At 39.4% G+C, this 21,128-nt stretch overlaps 1 protein-coding gene across 1 annotated transcript; it reads left to right on the top strand.

Moving 5' to 3' along the window:
* The first annotated feature begins 7,647 nt into the window (after positions 1 to 7,647).
* On the top strand, positions 7,648 to 15,911 carry LOC118800013 (endothelin-3). The gene is made up of 4 exons (XM_036560161.1): positions 7,648 to 8,186; positions 8,979 to 9,168; positions 13,205 to 13,342; positions 14,677 to 15,911. The coding sequence occupies exons 1-4, from the start codon at positions 8,117 to 8,119 to the stop codon at positions 14,690 to 14,692; spliced, it is 414 nt and encodes a 137-aa protein (XP_036416054.1). The 5' UTR covers positions 7,648 to 8,116; the 3' UTR covers positions 14,693 to 15,911.
* The last annotated feature ends 5,217 nt before the right edge of the window (positions 15,912 to 21,128 follow it).

Raw genomic sequence — 21,128 nt, 5'->3', positions numbered from 1 at the left:
TTGCACGCGAAAGTGTTCCATGCATTATGAAAGGGTTCTTAAGAATGGTCTGTAGATGGTTCTATGTGGAAACTATACTTCTATAGCACCCTTTAACATTGAAGTCTGAGTCAAAGTCCGAGTCATTGGTGTTGAAGTCAAAGTTGAGTCGCAAGTCATATGACTCGAGTCACACACCTCAGTTAATTTGCTCAGCAAACAGGTGAGTGGATGTGCGCTGGGTCCTTCAGCAGTGCTGCTCTTTGAGCTATATTTTGAAGTATTCGACTGAGAAGGTGAGTAACTATTAAATATTAGTCAGATATAATCACAGAGAAAAAACAGCACATCACTTTTTAAGGTACTTTAAATACAGTACAACTATTTTATTTAGTTTGGCCATCCCATTCTAAGTTCTAGCTAAGCCCCTGGCTCGGCCAATAAATAACATAAATTGAAAAGTCACTATTCTTTAAAAAATAAAGGTTTGTGAAAGCTTCTTGGCTTTAATGTCTACTGTTATGAAAAAAAAACTAAGTAAGAAATAGTTCTTTAAAGAATCAGTTATTGGGTTCTTTCAGGAACCAACACTGACTCTTCTATGGCTATGGCATTGTGCCAATAGACTCTTTTTTTTACCTTTATTTTATGAAGGTAAAAAAAGCAGAGTGTAAGCAGAGGTCTTCAAATCTGGATCTTTAGTCACTGATAGTTAACTAAACAATATAGTTAACTATGTTGCTGTTGTCAGAAGAAAACCTTGTATCTCCATTTTTGCCGTTTTTCAGTTTTTTACATAATTTGAAATTACTTGTTACCCTTTAGATTGTATGTAAGTTAAATGAAGAATGGACCAAAAGAAATGGCTCAAACTGACTTGGGAAAAAGTCTGGTTCCATTGACTTACATTAAAAGTAAAGTGTGTTTTTTCCTTCTCCTGTAAAGTTACCATTTTGGAGATACAAGGTTTTCTTCTGACAACAGCGATATGTAACTGATTGGCCACCTACACTTTTAGCAAACCAGTTCAACACAGTACCAGAAAAGGTTCTACGGCTTGTAAAAATAGTGGAACCTTGTTTTAGTGCCACATAGAACAATGTTTTATATCATAGAGAAGAACCATTTAACAATGCAAAGAGCCCTTTATGCAATCAGTTGGTTCTTTGAGAGTTCATGGTTCAACATATAAAATTTGCCTTCACTGGGTGCATTCAAAATCCAGGACCAAAAACTGGTTTCAACATCTGGATTTGGAAGACCTCTGGTGTAGTGGATATGAAATTAGTGAACTGGACTTTGTACAAATCCATTCAAAACCCACAAACTGCATCCAGTCCTGTGCCTGCTGGAAGCCTATTAGTGGAACATGTTTTCAAAATAGAGACCACACAACTCTCCCGAACACAATGAACAGAAAACACTGCCTTACTTTGTTTAAAATGCTGTAATATGCTTTGAATAAACTTAGCAGTAAACAGAAACACTACAAAGAATAGATTTAATGTAGATGACAATGACTTCTGGGCAGTAGCCCATGTGACGAATAAAAGATATGACTGTTCTTTTGCACTCAAAGCAGGTGCTAATTCGATCAACGCTTCCTAGCAAGAAGTTGTTGGTATCAAAGAGTGCAATGAATAACAGCTTGGAAGAGGTTTTTATGTTTTTTTATTTATGATTTTCAGCAAGCCTCAGACTCATTTATCTCGTAAATGAGTATACTCGTCGTCTGTAAATAATTATTGAGCTTACTGTAGCTGAATTAGGGCAATAATTCAGTATAACATAATCTAATTACCATGACAGGCCCACCAAGGATTTCAATAAACATAACCCTGCGTTCACATACTTCAAAAGTCACTGACTCGTATTTCCATGTTTTGGCTGATAAAATGCCTTCAGACCGCAAATGGACATTGCAGTGCCAGGAAAGCATTACACTACTAATATTAAACAAATGTCAAACAGACTACAGTAGGTGTTTGTTCATTAACTGCAATTCTGTCTTTGTTATAAGGATTCAACGTTTACGCCATCTGGAAGTCTTTCGAAGTAGGATGCAGAAACTGAAACAGACTCTCAGCCTTCGTGAGTTAAGAAAACAATATTTAAGAATATCCGGTGTAATCAATGCAATACTTTTTCGATCGAGTATCGAATCAAAAGAAAACATGCGAAGTCAGTATATTTTGAGCTGAGGTAGACCAGAGAATGCATTATCAAAGCACCGTGGCAGATGTTTGTGACCAGTGCAGAGGTTGGTTTAGCCTACACATACTCTGCTTCCCCGCAGAGAGCATGGGGCGGTTAGACAGCGCTCCATAAACCATCAGGAGGAGGCTCTCCAAGCCAGACGTTCAGGATCAGGAAATGAATGGGAAAATGTGATTTTCCTCAAATATTTCCTGGGGCATTCCAGTGCCAGCAGTTACCCATCTTTTATCCCTGGTAAAACTGAGGGCAAGGCTGCTATTGGCAGTTCATATTTGATATCATTTAACATACAGTGTAATAAAATTGAGGGGCTGGATGTTTTTTTGTCTTTCAGGAACGTACAGTTGGACAGTGTGGCATGGTGGGACGTACATGATGACCAACTGGACTCTAAATTAATGGACTTTAAATTAATGACCACGGTCTAAAGTATACACCCCATGTGTCCCAGTCAGGCCCATGACACAGTCCTATTCGGCCCATTAAATTATTTTAATTCTCTATTATTATTAGCCCGTTTCACCCTGGGATGCTTTACAGTCCCCAGAATGCACTGCAACATAGTGTGCGTTCTGACCCCCGTAAAAATCTCTGGGCCAAAAAAAAGAAAAGAAAAGAAAAGATGCCTGGTGTCTAGTTGAAGCAAATAGGCAGTTTAAAAAAAAAACTACCTAAAACAGTTTATTTTCATTTAGAATTATTTTCGAATAAGTATTTCATGCCTATTTTGCTGTTTCAGTTTTGGCATATTTTCAGTAAACAATGGCCCATTTGGGTAAAAAAAAAAAAGTAAAAATGAAATAAAAACACAGCTGGCCTGCAGATTTGCTGAGATTTTTTAATATGGCCCTTTTAGTGGTTGAGTTTGACGCCCCTGACATACACTCTGTATTTACACTGCTGTCAGATACGCACTATGGGCTGTTTTTTTGGATATGGATTAAATCTAGTTTTGGACTAAACTGCAACTGTCAAACATTTTTCATCATTAAAAATCCAATTTAGTCTAGGCCTGGGCTTAACCTCAGTCTGGTTCTTAATGAGGGTTAATTTAAGAATAGAGCGGTAGTGGTAGTGCCAATTTTCTTAAATGACCTCAAACAACACTTTCTGTACATTGCTCATGCTCCTGTTTCTACAATAGGGATAACAACACTGCAAGAAGCTTGGTTTTGTACTAATTCCTCGAATATTGCACCAATTCTAACACCTCTAATCTATTAAAAAGTAAAATGTCAGTGTCAGACATGCTTTCCAAGAAATTGCGTCTCCACAATGGGAGTTTCGGTTGTTATCATGCGCAATTTTGTGCAGATCCCTGCTATCAAGAGATGTGTTGTTCTTGGAGATTCAAGTCAAAGATTCATTCTGAACTCTTCTTGTGCTGGCTGAATCCTTTCCATTTCAGGATGTGTGAAAAAAGCCTCTAACAGAGCTTGAAAAGCAAACGACAGCGACCACTGCCATTTACAGAAGCTTCTACTTGAGGCAAAAAGCCAGTTCAACAGAAAAGGACTAGCGCAGTTCTAGTTACCTCAGTGAAAGGCTGAGTGAGGTACGCTGCGCCTCTTGCAGGGGGTGGCGTGGCCCCAGCGTAACTGTTTTTTCAGGATTAATTTCCCAACGGGATCAACGTGGAATGGGGATTTTAATCCTGTGCTTTGCATTCCCATGATACGCAAGGTGACTTCTGCCTCCCATCACGACTCCGCCAGTCCTCGGACTTTGTTTTCATGGCATGTTTTCTGTTCAAACAGGAGGAAGACCAATAGAACAAAAACTTCAGTGTAGCTGCAGTAAAGCCTGTGTACATTAAATGAACAAAAATCTTTCTTCACCTATAGATACACTCCTCGTTTAATAGCTAAGCTACTTTCCCCACAGCGACCTTTTCTTGTATTATGCGCCGTGAACAGAAATAATCACTTCCTAATTTTAGCTAAATCTCTTTCAATTGCTTTTCAATTGCAGAAGGGAACGCCAAACATTCCATCATAGCATTATGAACGTTAATCTCAGTATAATAGGAACTGACATGGACGGTATGTTAACTAGCAGCTAAGGTACATCTAAACATGTTTTACTTCCTCCTCGCACAACAGCCAGAGGCTTCTATCCTAAGATGAGGGCAAGAACTTAGGAGAACCCTTCAGTCTGAGCCTCGGGTTGGCCTTCACCCATGCAGCAGGCTAGGTCTATTCCCTGTTTTAAGTCATCTGGAAACTTGTTGACAAGCCATCCCAAGGCATCTGGGGTGCAGACGATAGGATCAGATCAGAAGCACATGTCAGAGACGGACTGCGGGCTTCTATAACGATCCAGCGAAGGACTTGTTGTTTGCAGTGTTGGAAGATGTGTTGGGGTGACAAACGAAACAGGAGAGAAACCAAGGCTTCTTCTCGAATTTCATTATGCAATAATGGTTGACCATAATCAAATTGAAGACATATTTCGTCTTGCTCCGAGACACTATGCTTGTCGCAGAGCTGTGACACTTTTGGCCGATGCAGGGCCCTCCGTGACAGCGAAAGAAAACAGAGCGCTCAAAGTTTTGGATGACACCTTCACTATCATTCTGACTTTTCTCTCATACCGAATACCATCTTTGATGTCTACTGAATCAAAGCTGAGATAATGGGCTGACTTTCAAAACACTGGCTCACAGACCACACTTTATAAGAGGCTCTCCTTATCATGCCATTGAATTTGTGCTGATCCAGTGCAGAGAAAGGTCCTGCTCTGGACAAAACTTCACCACTGGCTAAAAGTGGCCTTTAAGGAAATGTGAAATTCACTCATGCAGACAGTAACACAGGATATACAGAGAGACAGCATGATTGGAGTGGGCGCACATGATGGGTATTGTACTGCAAATATCCAATTACAGTCAAATAATGACTCAGATTGCCCCCTTTTTGCCTCTAACGCTGTATTGAGATGAATTAGTTTCAAAACCTGTTTACCCCAGCTGCAGCACTAAACAAGCTTCAACAAACTCAGTTGGGCAAACAACATGCTCATAAATCTGCTGAAATGCTCAGTAAACAACATAAAACACAAGCGTGCAGTTGGTTTCGATGCCTCAAAGTTTCAATGTTGGCAGTCATTACTAATGACAGTAAGATGAGAAGTTTATGAGGCTGAGGTGTCTGTAAAAGCTACATGTAAGGAAACCACAAGACTAAGATGATAAATTGACTAATTAATACAAGAATAAATTTAATCGGGACCAGACCAGTAAATCTCTTGCACATCCCTGAATTGGTTTTAAACTGTGTGTATCTAACCTTGCCAAGAGATCTGGCTTCAATGGTGTGCTAAGCCTCTATTTTAAAACTAGGGTCAGACATTTAGCCGATTCATCATGAGGAAACTACTGCAGTCCAGGAAACTCTGCTGAAGATTCTAATTAAAGGCTTTTCTTTAATGACAACAATAATATGCTTCACTGCATTTCTAGTATCCTTCTGGGACATTGAATTCATTCATCTTTGTTCAGGCTGTTAAAGTGTATTGTAGGAGAGAGCTTTAATCCAGGTGGTCTCTGACTTTTATTCCTCACGTAATAACTATATGCTTTAAAATAGTTACTGAAATAATTAGTAACTGATTTGATTAGTAACTGAATAATAAGCCTAGCAAATAAGGGTGGAATGTCACAAATATGTAACATCATAATGGTTTTAATAGGATGCGATCTGCACCATGATATTTAGTTTTGCGATTAAATTGCAATGGTCAAAACGCACCTGTGCCACATTTTAAAAAAGATTTGAGCAAGATTAATCTTTTTTTATATAAGCAACCTACAAAAACATAAACATTTATTTACAGCATCTGCCATTTATGAACAATTCAGCCCAAACTGACCCCAATGGTGGGGGTAACTGTAACAGACTGAGGGGCTAGTTGTAACGTCGCTAAAATGTCTGGTAAATTGATGCAAACACAATTAATTCAATACAATCATTTGCTGTTTGAACCAGGTGAGCTTTCCAACTTAAATGCATAAAAATATACATCAAAATAAATATGATCAGCGAAAAGAGGCTATGTCAAACACTGGCAAATGTCAGAATGATATTTTTTCCTTAACATTTGTATTATATATTTAATGAATCTCTAACCTGGTTAGCTTTCACTGTGACTTACTTACATGCTTTAAAATGGTGCTGTATTATTGCCACCAAGAGGGTGATTCAAATAATACAGGTGTGAGCTCAGTAATCAAAATACACTTGTGACAAAAAAGCTGCTTTACGAGACCGTGACCAGAAACACGTTCTACTTTAACCTATTTAATTACATAAAAATCCATGCAGGCATTAGGTACCCTGTTCTCCCCTACAGTGCTTTTTTTTAAATTCAATGTTTGCAAAAGTAACCTATTCAAGGAGGAACAGGAGGAAAAATCATTGGTATATATATATATATATATATATATATATACATTTACACATATGAAATAAATTAATAAACTGGGCCGTGAACGCGGTATTTAATATGTTTTACTGTTCGCAGTTCCTTCCACCAAATTATAGTTCCTTAATAAGCAGTTTGTTGCTACGTCAGAGTAACGAACTCCACTCACTCGCTGCACAGTCTGCTGTAAGCCTCGCCTTTTGAAGTACGAACTGAGCCATACAATATCAAGTTTAGCTCAGTTTTGTCAATTTTTGCCAGATCAGTATTAATGTTGTTTTGTTCCAGCCAGTCTGTAAAGCATCTTACAGCCCATTTAGTTTGGCGAATGGTGTTGGGTTCATTTCTGGCTGATTCCAGGTTGTTTAGCTGTTCTTCTGTTTCAGCTGCCGACTGAAAAGCTGCTCAGTGGTGATGACAGTTATAGTGTCGTCTCATCTTCAGAGTCTGACCAAATCGGCTGTCGGTCAAATGTGATCTTAAAAGTGTCCATTTTCTGTTTGTGGCAAAGTAAGAAGTAAAAACGTTGAAATGGCTTGAGCGTCTCTTACAGCTGTCAAAGTTGTTGCTTAGCAACGGCGTCACAGCGGAGTGACTGTTGTATAAATACATATATATATATATATATATATATATATATATGAGTATGTTTTCATACAACAGTCACTATGTATACACACACACACACACACACACACACATACTTATAAGACTATATGCTTGCCATTCTTCTTTACAGGTTCTCCAGAAATGGTCTAAATCTGTTTTTTATGTTAAAAGTCTTTCCTATGATACATGTTCTAGAAGTACCGACTATAACCATGATATACTCTGCAAAGCCATACTTCATCATGATAATGATAACATATTGTCCTTTTGGCCATCCCTGCTGAGACATAATGGGTTAAGCTGGGCTCCATATGGGAGTCTAGCGACGTTGCACCTACTTTTTGATATCTTACACCAGTATTTCCCAACCCTGGTCCTCGTGTAACCCACAGCCCCACGCATTTTTAGCGATAACACACCTGAAACCTCACCGGCTTGAGGTTAAAGCAGGTAGGAGAACACCAGGAGCAGAACTGCACCCCTCTGCCATTTGCCCGGTGCTAATTAGTATCCCAGTGGTCCCAATGAGGTTGAAGTGCTGCAGTCTGGCGGGTGGTGCTCTCAGTGCTCCGCAGCTATAAAGCCCCGTTCGCTGGAGACGGCACACACACTCGCACTCACTCCCTCCGAGCAGCCCCCTGATGCTGCCGCAGCTCTAGGATGTTATCACGCGAAGCTCCACACCTTTCCACAGAAGACCTGACAGCTCCGTGATAAATGCGCTTCTCTCTGTGGGAGATACGACATGTGTCCACAAGACGAAATGCTGCTGTTTCGTGGCTCTCGGCTCTTTGATAACTCCGGTCCAGCTTTGGAATTAATCTGAACCACCTCTCAAGTCTCGTTTTCTCCCCAGTCGGACACGTTGTTGTTTTGGAGTAAGAGTGGGATGGCCAAGGCGTCCTGGATGAATTTAGGCGTTTTGCTGCTAATCGGATTGACTGCTGCAAACGCCAACGGTGAGAATCCCAATGAGGGCAAGTGTGGAGTTTGGAAAGCGTCTCTTTGTCGTGTTGGTCTTCATCGCTCTGCCCAGTATGAGCCAAAAGAGGACAGGAAAGACGTGAAGGGACGAGGTTTCGACGCTGCTTTAGTCTTGGCTTATTTAAAATGGTACAAAAGAAGGTTTTCAAGGCCAATATGGACACGCAGCGTATCACTAATTAAAAAAGGGTTGTTTTTTTTAATTTAAGTTGTTTACAAAACGCGTTGCTTGGCAGTGATGTTCATATGGACCGCTGGAGGTTATTTATTGCTTTGTGTAAACAGTTTAACTGTGTAAGCTGATAGTGACTTACAGCTGGAGTTACAGTCAACCTTAAACTGTCAGGGGCACCAAAACAAGCCAAACTCACCTGAACGCTGAGGGGAAACTGAGAGGAGGTGATAAAGGAGGAAAAACCTGAGAACAACCCAAAGGCCTCATCACCTGCAGACTGTAAACAAGAGCAGAAAATAACAGAAAAGAAAAGAAATGAGGAAAAATTATAAAAAAAACATAAACCGTTTCCATTTTTTTTACTTTTCCTGTCCTCAAGTCTCCCTTTTTTCCCTCCTTTTTTCTGAGGTTACAGGTTGTAACAACAAACGATGCTTTGCTTTCACCTGAAATCCTGTTTCACTTTGTGATAAATGTGGTCTGTTAAGCTTTAAATGTTTATTTTACCTCACAAAACTCCCCAAAAGCCGCTCAGCGCTGATTTTTACTGTACATTTTTGTGATTTTTCTGTTTGTTTTTTTTTTGTTCCAGGTTTCCCGCCGCTTCCTGAAGACGCTCGCGAGCAGAACGCCACGGCGCAGACGCGGTCCAGCAGCGCCGCGGTCTCGGTTCCGGCGGCGGCGCGCGGGCGAAGAACGCGGAGATGCACGTGCTATACGTACAAGGACAAGGAATGTGTTTACTACTGCCACCTGGACATAATCTGGATCAACACCCCGGAGTAAGGCTCAGCTTATAACAGCTATTTATTTATTTATTTGTTTATTTGATTGATTGATTGATTGATTGATTAGGCTATTGCACCTAGCCCCTTAAATAGGCTAAAGTTAAACTCAAGATAGAGCTGAACGATTTGGGGAAAATAATTAATTGCAATTTTTCTGACTAAACACTGCGACTGCAGTTTAAATGGCGATTATTTTCTATAAATTAAGGTTCAGGCCTGTTTATTTATTTATTTATTTATTTATTTTTGCCAACAAGACCAGAACATCCACTGAGTTTCTGGCCTGAGGTTACACTCCTGGATTGTGTGCTAGATGGCCAGCAAGTTGTGGTTGTGATGTCACAACACATCTGATTGGTCTAACTTATCTGCAGGCAGTTCACAAGCTCCGTGTTATTAGGTTAAATTTCCCCACCTAAAACTTAAGACAACATTTTAAATGTTAAATTGTGATTTCAATGTGAAAATTATTTGTCTTTCAGCCCTAACAAATGTAGAAACAAATGTATTTAATTTACAAAAAAAAAGTTTTAAAGCTTTAGTTAAGCTGTTTCAATTAAATTTCAATCACTCATTCTTACATTTCTGATAAATATATGGTAAACATTAGAGGTGGACGATTTATCGAGAATTTAATATCACGATAATTTTCACGATACACGATATGCATCGCGACATTTCTTTTTTCGGACACTCTTTAAGTACTGACGATATCCATGATATTGTGACATACTTTATCACAATAACGATATAATATTATCATATCGCCCGGCCCTACAGTCCTCTACCTAAAATTTGTATTTTTTTCTGTACCGACTTGAACCGTATAAGAAAATCACAAAATCTAAAGACAAAAGTGACCAATGTTGTATGGGAGTAAGTCTAGTATATGAGCTGATATTTTAACGTTAATTCAAAGTTAGTGGGCAATTCATCAAGTTGGTTTGGGTTAATTTACAAGACTAGTACAAACTCTCATACTTCATAAAGAAACATTGGCTATAACCCCTTTTTAGAAGGATATAAGAAAGGCTTCCATGTGTAATGCAGTCATACACTATGTAGGCCTCACTTACTGTAATCAGAGAGGCGTGTTGGTGCGAGAGCGTCTGAATTTGCTTGCCTCGTTAAGCGAAGAGCTCGTTTCTGAATCTTATTTGTACCTCTGCGTGTCTGCGAGAGGATGTGACACATGCTGAATGCATGACGTCCCGTGAGGCTGTTTCTTTCATGCTTTGTGAAACGCTAGAAGGAACAACAAAATCTGACCGTGTTACAATTCATACAGTCTCCTCATTTAGTCCAGATACTCACTCTGCATGTAGGACAGTTAATAGGCTGATTAAGAGTTCCACATAAAACCTGTATCTTTCAGGACTAAACAGAACGGACAGACTTCAAAGAGATGCTTTCTTGACACGATGCTTAGTGGAGTAACTCTTAGCAGATGAGGCAGGGAGCTCTCTGGGCAAAGCGCTGCAGATGTACTCGGCCTCAGAGCCTGTTCCAGTTGCGTTCCATATGGTGCGAATAACGCCAGCGTAGCAAGGTGTATTCTCAAGTTTACAGACTTCACTTATTGCTTTTGGAGGTCAGACTGGGTCACGGGTCCCTCCCTTCGAGTAACACCTGCGTGAAACATATAGGATCAGCGGCAGTGCAGTGTCAAGTTGTTACGCAATCAAAAGGCTCCGAGGCTTTCAATATATCTGTCAGTCAAAATGATCTGTGGAGATGGGTGAATCTTGTGCATAATACACAAAGGCTTTAATATTGTGAGGTTAAAAATAATCATGCGTGCTTTGGAGCGATTTCATAGAAGAGCCGCTTTTAGTTGCTAATGAACCTCTCAGTCGATGGTGCTTAGTGATTGGGTGAGGCTGATGAACTTAGTTAAGTCTCCACAATAATATACACCCAAGCCAAGAACCTTTATTTTTAATAGTGCAGGAGGGCTATAGTGATACCACGTCTTTTGTTTGTGTAACACAAATGCCTTTTCTCGTACCTCATTCCTTTTATTTTCCATTGGCTTTCCCTTTGCCAGGTTTTTCCCTAGTGTCCATTGATCATAATCCAACAGCTGTTTTTAACATGTCTTGTTGCTGGACCTTAGCTACAGAGGGCTTTGCGAATGTGACAGGATGATGGGAAAATTATTTCCTCTGATTTGTTGCTCTCATTGTTTATGTTTGTACAGAACAACTCGAGATGGACAGTGTTGTAATAATGTAATACTAGATGTAATAATACCACTGTCTCCGCTTTTAAATAGGCCCACTTACACCACACCTCCTCAAACCGCATGGAAACCGAAAAGATCTTTCATTGTTGGTGGGTGAGCGGTGTTGGCTGCTCTATGACTCTAACATGGCCAAGTGTTTTTTATGAGCGTGTGCTTGGCATTAAAGTTTTAAAGGGGCATTCCGGCCCAAATCTAGCATTGAATATGTTATTTGTCACATTATACAGCGTTCTGTAGCTCAGTGTTGTACTCTCAGCTTGACAGAATTCAAAATCTGATGTTATTTTCATGTTTTTGTATATCAGTATTCCCAAATACATCAAAGAGCCATTGGGAATCCCTGCTGTGTCAGCCAATCTGGACTTTATGTCTATTCACTGATCTACAGGCTAATAAAAACAACCAGTTAGTGTAACTCTTACCTCCGCTGTCCATTCTGTGTCCATGCAGCACAAAATGGATGCCAGGAACAGGTTTTTTGCCTTTTAAGTCAGAGAAAAGGAGGTAGGATATCTACATAGCCAGATAGCTGGCTGTCCCCCTTGTCTGAGGGGTCATTCCTGTATGTTGCTGTTTAAAAAAATGTATCTCCGTTTGTTTTACTTTGTATTTTTCTACATTATTTGAGCACAGCAGTTGTCCAATATATTGTGTGAAACTTCCATGATTAATGGACCAGCAGAAATGCTCTAAATTATTCAGAATAAAGTCTTGTTACATTAATTAGCATTAAAAGTTTAAAATGTTTTTGCCTTCTCCTGTAGAGTTACCATTTTGTAGATACCTGTTTTTTTGTTTTTGTTTTTGTTTTTTTTTTTGTGGTTTTGGACGGCGAATATATTTGAATATTTAGATTCCAGTAATGTTAAGTATCTAGCTTCATTCTGCAATTGCCAGCTAACCAAAAAAATAATTAAATAAACAGCCCACCCCAAAAAATGTACTAAGCGGCAGTAGTTCCTCCCACACTCTCAGAAATAAAGGCAGTAAACCGTCACTGGGGTGGTTCCCTCAAGGGTCCATCTCAGTACCTTTAGTCAGGGAACATAACTGAACCATAATCCACTGAAATGATATGTTCTAAGCTGTACTGACTCCACACACCCCGTCTCGTCTCCAGGCTTTTATTTTACTGTTCTGTTTTAAAACATTCGGTTATGAAAAGGTACAAATATGAACTTTTCACCTGGAAAAACTTATTTCAGGTTCACAATCTGGCCTTAAAACCACTGTTGTACCTTTGAGGGAACACTTACACTGTTTGTACCTTGATGAACGAAAAATGTACCTGAACAAAACCTTTATTTCTAACAGAGCACCTTAGAGACACATCGTGAGAAGAACAACTCTTTAAACTGAAAAATTCTCACACTACTGTAGCACTGCTGTAGGATGAAAGTAGGCATGTTTACAAGAGATGTAGAGATGCTTATACTTTCCATTTTGGCCGGAGTGTCCCTTTTCATGGATTGTGTCATTGAGTGCAAAGATGGAATCAAAGCAAAGCGGTCTAAAAAAAACCTAAAGATCATAAGTGCCCTAAATCAATCATTGTGTAGCACTAAGTACAGGCAGGTAGATAACTATTAGAAGTAAAAAGACAGCAAGGCAGAAATTCCCAAAATGGAACTCTTGATGTTCAAAAGGTTTGAGAGGTAAAAAACATCAGTGCATATTAGACCTGAGGGCAAATCACATTCAAAGCTCTCCAGTTTTCCATTCACTTGTATAGTAACATCTGGATGGATGTTTCTGACTGTCTCCCTGCTGCTGGTGTGTTGACAGGCGCACCGTCCCGTACGGCATGTCGAGTTACAGAGGCTCGCAGCGTGTGCGGCGCTCCGTGGCAGGTGGGAACGAGGCACAGCGTTGCCTGTGTGCTCTGGAGACCGATTCTGCATGCAGCAGCTTCTGTACTGAGAGGTAACTCTAAACCATTGCTTCTGCGCACTGAACACAGCAGGCCTTTGGCTGTCGTGTCGAAACTCACTCAGCAAGTGAAACTCATTCATGTAGCAGTTTTATAGTGATTCTTTGAGTGAAGAGTCCCAGCACAGAGCTACCACCATGGTTTTACATTCCTAAAAACAGACTACAGCCTGTATAGGCTACCACTCGTATTCACAGTCTGTGATGTATAAAAGACTCCCAGAAGGCCTGGAGTGACATTTTTTTCTTTACGGAATTGATCCCACCCACTGTCAGTCAGAAGATGTTTGGAATCCTAATTCTGTTGATAGTTATTCTGGCCCAGCATAGCTTAGCTGTTTCAGCTTAGATACCATGGGGAAAAAGTACTAATTGGACAATTTTCCATTGGCTGGATTAAGATTTTTTTTCTTTAAGATTTTAATTTTAACTCTTTTGTTTCCAACAAAGACTTAACAATGAAATAAAAGTAAATAAAAATAAACAAGACATGACTTTTTTAGTTGCCAGGAATCGTTAGGCCCTCTCTGAAGGCCTAGAAGGCCCTGGGTGATTTCCACTGATTCCTTTAAAGCAACTGACAGGCTTTACAAAATGCTGGCCAAAAACTCATTCAACCTAAAGAGACATAGTAGAGCTCAAATCAGTTTTTGCAAAAAATATCTAAATTTAGAGTGTGTTATTAATTTCAAACAGTTTACCTTATTTACACATTAAAGGTCATAAAGTTCAAATGGAGATTTTTTGTCTTTATAATCAAGTAAGCATGGTGGCATCGGCTTACTTGGGAGTTGTCATTGTTTACAACCTGTCAACATAGTCAAACTCAGTGCAAAGCATTTAAAACTGAAAGCTCAATGTTTTGTAGCAACACTAAATAAGATCACTACAGTTTTTCATTAGGTTAAACATTTTTTTGCCAGGTTTCTATGAACCTCACAAAATTTGCCAAGAAAGAACTAATTTGTGGGCAGAGCATGGGTAGCTCAGTTGGGAGCTCAAGTAGAGTACAGATTTTACAATTTATGCTTACTTATTTCTGTGCCTGGGCCAGTTTTCTAGGCCCATATTAAAACTAATGTGAAACTAATAAGGATTTTCATTGGTGAATCACCAAAAACATTGTAGTTTAGTCCAAGACCGGACTTAATCCATGTCCAATAGAACAGCCATTTATCAAGAAAATTTACATTTATTCATTTAACAAATCTGCAAGGACAGTTTGGTCTGGTTGAATAAATACCACTGTACATGTAAATGTAAATAGTAGCACATCTTTCATTGACTGTTTAGTTGATTGTTGTGTCTTTTTTGTTGTGTTTCATCAGGTGTAAGTCACCATGACCTTCAGTTCCAGACAAGCTAAACCATATTGGAAACATCCCATCCATGCATTCTTCTGTCCTAACAGCTGGGGACTCATCTTAAGAGTATGGCTTACCTCTGTCTGAGGAGGAGGAATTCCATTATTCGCGGGAGACATGAAAGGACAAAGGAGAGGAACAATGGAGATGATGGAAATAAGCCAAAGCAAGATTTGATAGGAGAGTATTTAACACACCAACCAACTTTAAGCTAACTCATCGCATTACGGCATGTCTTCTGGACCTACGTGGCCACCAAGGCTAACATTCTGTCTTTACAAACAGAGGACCTTCCAGATCGTCATGACTAACAATGCACCGGTTTACATTTCTTTCTTAGCAGTCATCTGCCTGTGCTCATATTTGTGTGCGAGATTAACATTTGCTATGATCTGACTTCCAAATCCACCAAGCAAGGCTGGTTTGGTGAAGTCACTGAGCCATTCAGCAGGACAGATGGTTGCAAACTTCGCATTCTGAGGTGTTTCTCATTTTTTACACGGCTTCTGAATAGACAGCACTTAAATATGGACTCCAAGGCAGAGAAACAAAATGGAGGCCTGTACATAAAGTAATGATTTCAAGCTGTCAAGTAGACCAACTTTATACCTGTGAAAAATCATTTTTTCATAATATAATCATACCTGTGAAAAATCTTTTTTTTTTAAATAATATAATTACATCATATTTTTACTTTTGGTAAATATGGACAATACATCAAATACAGTAAATTGCATAAAATATTTAACACCTTATTTCATAGTCATACAGTCCTAATGTTTCTAGATCGTGTCCTTTTATCTAGAAAGCCCCTTTCTTCTGTGGTCACTATATAAAAGATAATTTGGCTTGTAAGGTCAGTTTGATAAAGAATTCAGAAGGACAAAAGGACGACTTCCTAGCTTTACCTGTTTGTTGGTCACATTTGTGGATTAAATCATTGTTTTATCATTTATTATGCATATCCACACAAAAATAAAGGTTCCAGATAGGGTTCTGGGGAGTATTGTCATAGAAGAACCACTTTTGGTTCCCCGAAGAACCTTGCAGTGGATAGATCTTTATAGAACCAAACAGGGTTCTGTGGAGTATTGTCATTGAAGAACTACTTTTGGTTTCCCAAAGAACCTTTCAGTGGATGAATCTTTATAGCACCAAATAGGGTTCTGTGGAGTATTGTCATAAAAGAACCACTTTTGGTTTCCCAAAGAACCTTTCAGTGGATGAATCTTTATAGCACCAAATAGGGTTCTGTGGAGTATTGTCATAAAAGAACCACTTTTGGTTTCCCAAAGAACCTTTCAGTGGATAGATTATTATAGAACCAAATAGGATTCATTGGAGTATTGAAACTGAAGAGCCACTTTTAAGTTTCCCAAAGAACCTTAGAGTGGATGGATCTTTATAGAACCAATAGGGTTCTGTGGAATATTGAAATTGAAGAGCAACTTTCAATAGATGTCTCTTTTAAAAACATATAAATAAGCTGGATGAGTGTGAAGAACCTTGCTAAAGTGCAATGAACCTCCACATAATGTAAAGGTTCTATATCATACAGCCAAGCCGAGAGGAACCTTTATTTTTTAGCCTGAAAGTCTGAAAGCATGTTCTCATGCTATTCACTCCAAAATCATTCCCCCCAAACCCCTAAATGGCAAATTATCATTATTTATTCATTTTTCTTTCAGTACTCAGAGTTTCCGCTCTACTTTTGTGACCAAAGATGACCCTCTTCTTTGAACAGATGTTCTTTTTTCTGCTTTTTTCATGGCCAGCACTCATATTTATGTATAAAAACATGTACAGTACATCTGTTTAATATTAAATTAAAATTGTCACTGTTACTATCTTCGCTATGGCCATCATTTGTCTTGTCATTTGCAGCGCACCGAGCTGACCTGATGTAGCAAAACAATAGACTGAAGAATGCTGTCAGCAATCACCCGAGCCAACTTTAAACCTGAGGCTCAAGCGTAATATGAATGCCCGGGCTTTACTGCCTCCCTCTTGATTCCAGTGAGTGAGGGCATTATCCTACCACAAGAATTGGTTGTTGTCTTGGAATTTGCCCTGGAAGTGCTCCCATGTCGTTGGTCCAGGAGGGCCAGGACTGAATCATACATGGCAAACGGTCTTCTTGTCTTTATACAAGGTGCACAGGAGTGAAAGGACACCGAGAGAACATATGAACCTCCCAGCTGGGGATGGTTGCATGTTAAGAAAAGACAGACTTTGTAATCCAAGCATTAAATACGTTCCGCCCTATAAACAGGGATTAAGTGGAAATTGCATTCGTCCTTTATCTTCCCCAGGACGAAATTAGAACTAATTTCACTTCCAGTGATCAAGTAACAAATATTTCAGGTATTAGTTTCTTAAAACTAATCCTTACGACGTAAACGGAGTAAATGAAATGGAATAGACTGACTGATGTCTATTCCAAGAACGTTGCGTAAAACAAGCAAACGGCTAAACAGAATAAGCAGAGTTCAGGAACAATAATAAAGGTACAGATCTGACTGAGACCAATTCAATATGCATTTTATTTAAAAAAAAAAAAATAAAGCTTTAAAATGAGCTATTTTTTGTTGAAACAGTTCACTTAAGATGGCTTAAGATGCTCACAGTACTACCCCACAAGAAGAAACACAACAAACCTGACTTATAAAGACCTGCAGCTTCTTTTAAGTTTATTTTTAAACTCTCACATAGACAAAAATATCACTTACACTGCTAATGTGTCCGAAATTAGTCATTCAAAAGATAAGAATTGCAGTTCTTGTCTAACACTTAGCCAGCAACCCTTTGTTTTTATGTTAGCATTATGCTACATCCACTGTTATCATGTGACCTACTTTCCTGCACTTTCTGCTAAGCTACACTACGAGCACATTTTAGGATTGAAGTTCTGTGACCCAACCAGAGCTCCGGTCAGGCTTTCTTTGTTTTCTACTGAGTAATTTTCATGTACTAGATTTGTTTACATTTGAACGAACATGGTAACAAGGCTAACAGTTGATCAGAGGAGGGTGGACGCTGATCTCTACCAGGTACAATCGACATTTGCACCAAAGTTAACTGATAATAAATACTGTTAACGTATTGCAGATGTGAAAAATACCAGTTTAACCCAGGATGATATTTTCTGAGGCTCAACTCAAACACCTAGTAAAGCAAAGCTCTGTAAAACAGTGCTCAGATCATCTGTTTCTGTTTGAGTGGGTTTGAGTTGGGTTTGGGTTTCAGATTTAGCAGTAATGGTTGAGCCTGACTGGGTCGGGTCTCAAAGTCATGGGGTTCGGGCTTCAGTTTCATGCACAGACCTCTACTCAGGGCACGTGTTTAGGAAGAAATACTTAGCCAACAAAGTGACTTGCTCATACAAAGTCAGAGCTAAATTGTTTCACAAAAATAAACAATAAAAAACAAAACAGAAATATAATTTACAATGCTAATTGAATTGAATTCAGAACCATTAGCCAACTGTACTTGCACACAGAGGAATTCGTCCTCTGTGCAGTGAAACACCCACATACATGCACACTAGTGAACACACACACACTAGGGGGCAGTGAGCACACTTGCCCAGGGTGGTGGGCAGCCCTATCCATGGTGCCCTTGGAGCAGTTGGGGGTTAGGTGCCTTGCTCAAGGGCGCTTCAGTCACATACTGTCGGCCAAGGGGATCGAACCAGCAACCGTCCAGTCACAAGGCTGGTTCCCTAACCTCCAGCCCACGACTGCCCCAATTTGTACCTGAAATTAAGTCATTTCAAATAAACGAATCATAAATCTAGTTTGATACTTAGCTACTTGTTGATGATGCTACATGTGGCTACCACTGTTATCATGTGACCTGTGCTTTGCGTTATGTTAAGCTACAAGCAGTTCTGTGGTACATCATCCAGCTCGGTATGCTATGTGGGGGGGGGGTTGGGGACCCTCAAGGGTTCATCTCAGTACCTTTAGTCAGGGAACATAACTGAACCATAATCCACTGAAATGATATGTTCTAAGCTGTACTGACTCCACACACCCCGTCTCGTCTCCAGGCTTTTATTTTACTGTTCTGTTTTAAAACATTCGGTTATGAAAAACTACAAATACAAACTTTTCACCTGGAAAAACGTATTTAAGGTTCACAATCAGACCTTAAAACCACTGTTGAACCTTTGAGGGAACATTTACATTGTTTGTACCTTGATGAACGAAAAATGTACCTGCACAGAACCTTTATTTCTAACAGTGTACAAGCTTGACATCATTAAAATAGCAGAACCCTTTTTGGTGCTATGCAGATTCTTTGCAGAACCATGTACAACACATTCTCCATTATTCAGAACAACGATTTCACCATGCAAAGAACCATTTAAGCTCGCACTGGTTCTATATAGAAATCTAATCTATTTCCTTTACTAAATAACTCATAAAGAACCTTTTTTTAAGAGTGTATAATTAATTGCATACATACATACATACATCATCTAAACCGCTTATCCTTCTGGGTCGCGGTGGGGTGCTGGAGCCTATCCCAGCTGTCATTGGGCGGAAGGCAGGATACACCCTGGACAGGTCAATATAAGAATATTGCAATATTCTTTTAATTATTTTAAATGGCTTGTTGAACTAACCATAGATTAGGATGAGTGTACAAAGGGAGCAATTAAATGAAGTCAAAGTTATTAAAAAAAGGTCACATGCTTTGATAATTTGGCATTGATTTAGAAAGCATTGAACACAATGTAAATATGGTATCTCGGCATACTTTGTTTATCCAGTTTTGGTGTCGGTATTGTATTTAGGCCATAGCCTACACCCAGTACACACATGTTAGATATAATTTGCATCTCTGGATAATATCAGTAAGCGGCCTAAGGCCACTAGCTCTCGAACCGCTGCCATCTGTGGTTAAAATGATCCAAACAGACCAAACCAAGCCAAACTTCTAACATGTTTTTTCAGACCATCAGCAGAACATCAAACAGAATATGGTAAAAGAAAAAATTCCAGCGAAATACTTAAAGTCAGTGAGTTTATTCTCAAACCTGTATCTCAAGCACCTTAAGCTCTCTGTAAAGATCTCCCTACAGAAGCAGTTGCAGCTCAGCAGCATTGGGCCAATACAGCGAGAACAGGGTGTTCCCTTACTGTGCATCCATAAACATCACTGAGACTGGACGGCAGGGACGGAACTCAACAGGAAGTGTTTTTGGACCTTTTTGGCGTTCAGTCGTGTTTGCATAAGAGGTACATGATTTATATGTTTCTGTAGTGTGAACTGGAGACCATCTGCCTGTCATTTCTAACACGGGAGCTTGCTGACTTTGGCACTGCTGCACATTTTATCTGCAGTACATGACACAGCCGCAGTGAAGGGCCCTAATGATTAAAACAGAGCCCTTTTTCATTCGATAGAAAACACCTTCTTACTCTTAAATCTGGAAGCAATTACAAAGCATCAGTAGCACGCATTCTGACAGTTCCTCCGTGCTTCAGCTGCCTCTCTAAACCTTGGAGATCAGGCCAGGGTACTTTAGGGAGCACTGATAGTCTATTGTCTTTGCCATTTGGGTCTCTCTTTGCTATTAGCCAGAGTTACGAATGAATCTAAAGGTTACAGTCTAAACTGTCAGGTAATATCTGCATTACTTTCTTTGAAAACATTGATTTTGCAACACATTGCATACAGAATTCAGCAGGGAAAACATTCCAGTCTTTTACAGAGCACCTTATATTTTACGGTTGGTGATTTTCTGCAACAGTATTCAGGTTTAATAAGAGAGGCAGATAGAAAGACATTCAAATATTTGCATTTCATGGTTTGGATGGATTTGTCTTCATTTTCGCACAATATTTTCTTAACTGCTTGTTATATATCCAGTTACGCCTCAGAGTATAGCATACAAAGATACTTCTTTTGTCAGCAAAGGAGCGGCTTAGGCGATGATCAGCTCGAGAGGGAGGCTTTAAATAAACCTTAGGCCACATAGTTCAGTTGCTAGTGCAACATGTAAGCGAGAGTCTGCAGCAATCAACTAAAAATCTCTTCAAGCATTCTTTAAGCTATTTTTGCAACCAGGCATCAAAATCGAAATACCTCCTCAATATCAAAATCATCTGGGTTCCTCTGGAATATATTTCATATGTCTGCGACAAAGTCAGTCTCTCTTGGAAGACATTTTACATAGATGTCAGGAAATTCGGAGATCAAACTATCTTTTCACCTCAACTGAAACCATTTTGGAGTACCACCAGTTGAAATACCACTTTTATGTGGACGGAAATATTTGGGTTGCAATTCGTTGGATGTTTTTTTGAGAATTTTGCACAGTTTATTTAATTTCCGGTCAAAAATGGCCATAAAGTACACAAGTCATTCATTTTTTAATGAGATATTGCTGAGGAGATTAGATATGA

The sequence above is a fragment of the Colossoma macropomum genome, unplaced genomic scaffold (genome assembly GCF_904425465.1).
Source record: "Colossoma macropomum unplaced genomic scaffold, Colossoma_macropomum, whole genome shotgun sequence".
NCBI classification, from domain to species: domain Eukaryota; kingdom Metazoa; phylum Chordata; class Actinopteri; order Characiformes; family Serrasalmidae; genus Colossoma; species Colossoma macropomum.
The sequence above is the reverse complement of the archived record's forward strand: the minus strand, read 5'-3'. Positions and strand labels throughout refer to the sequence as shown.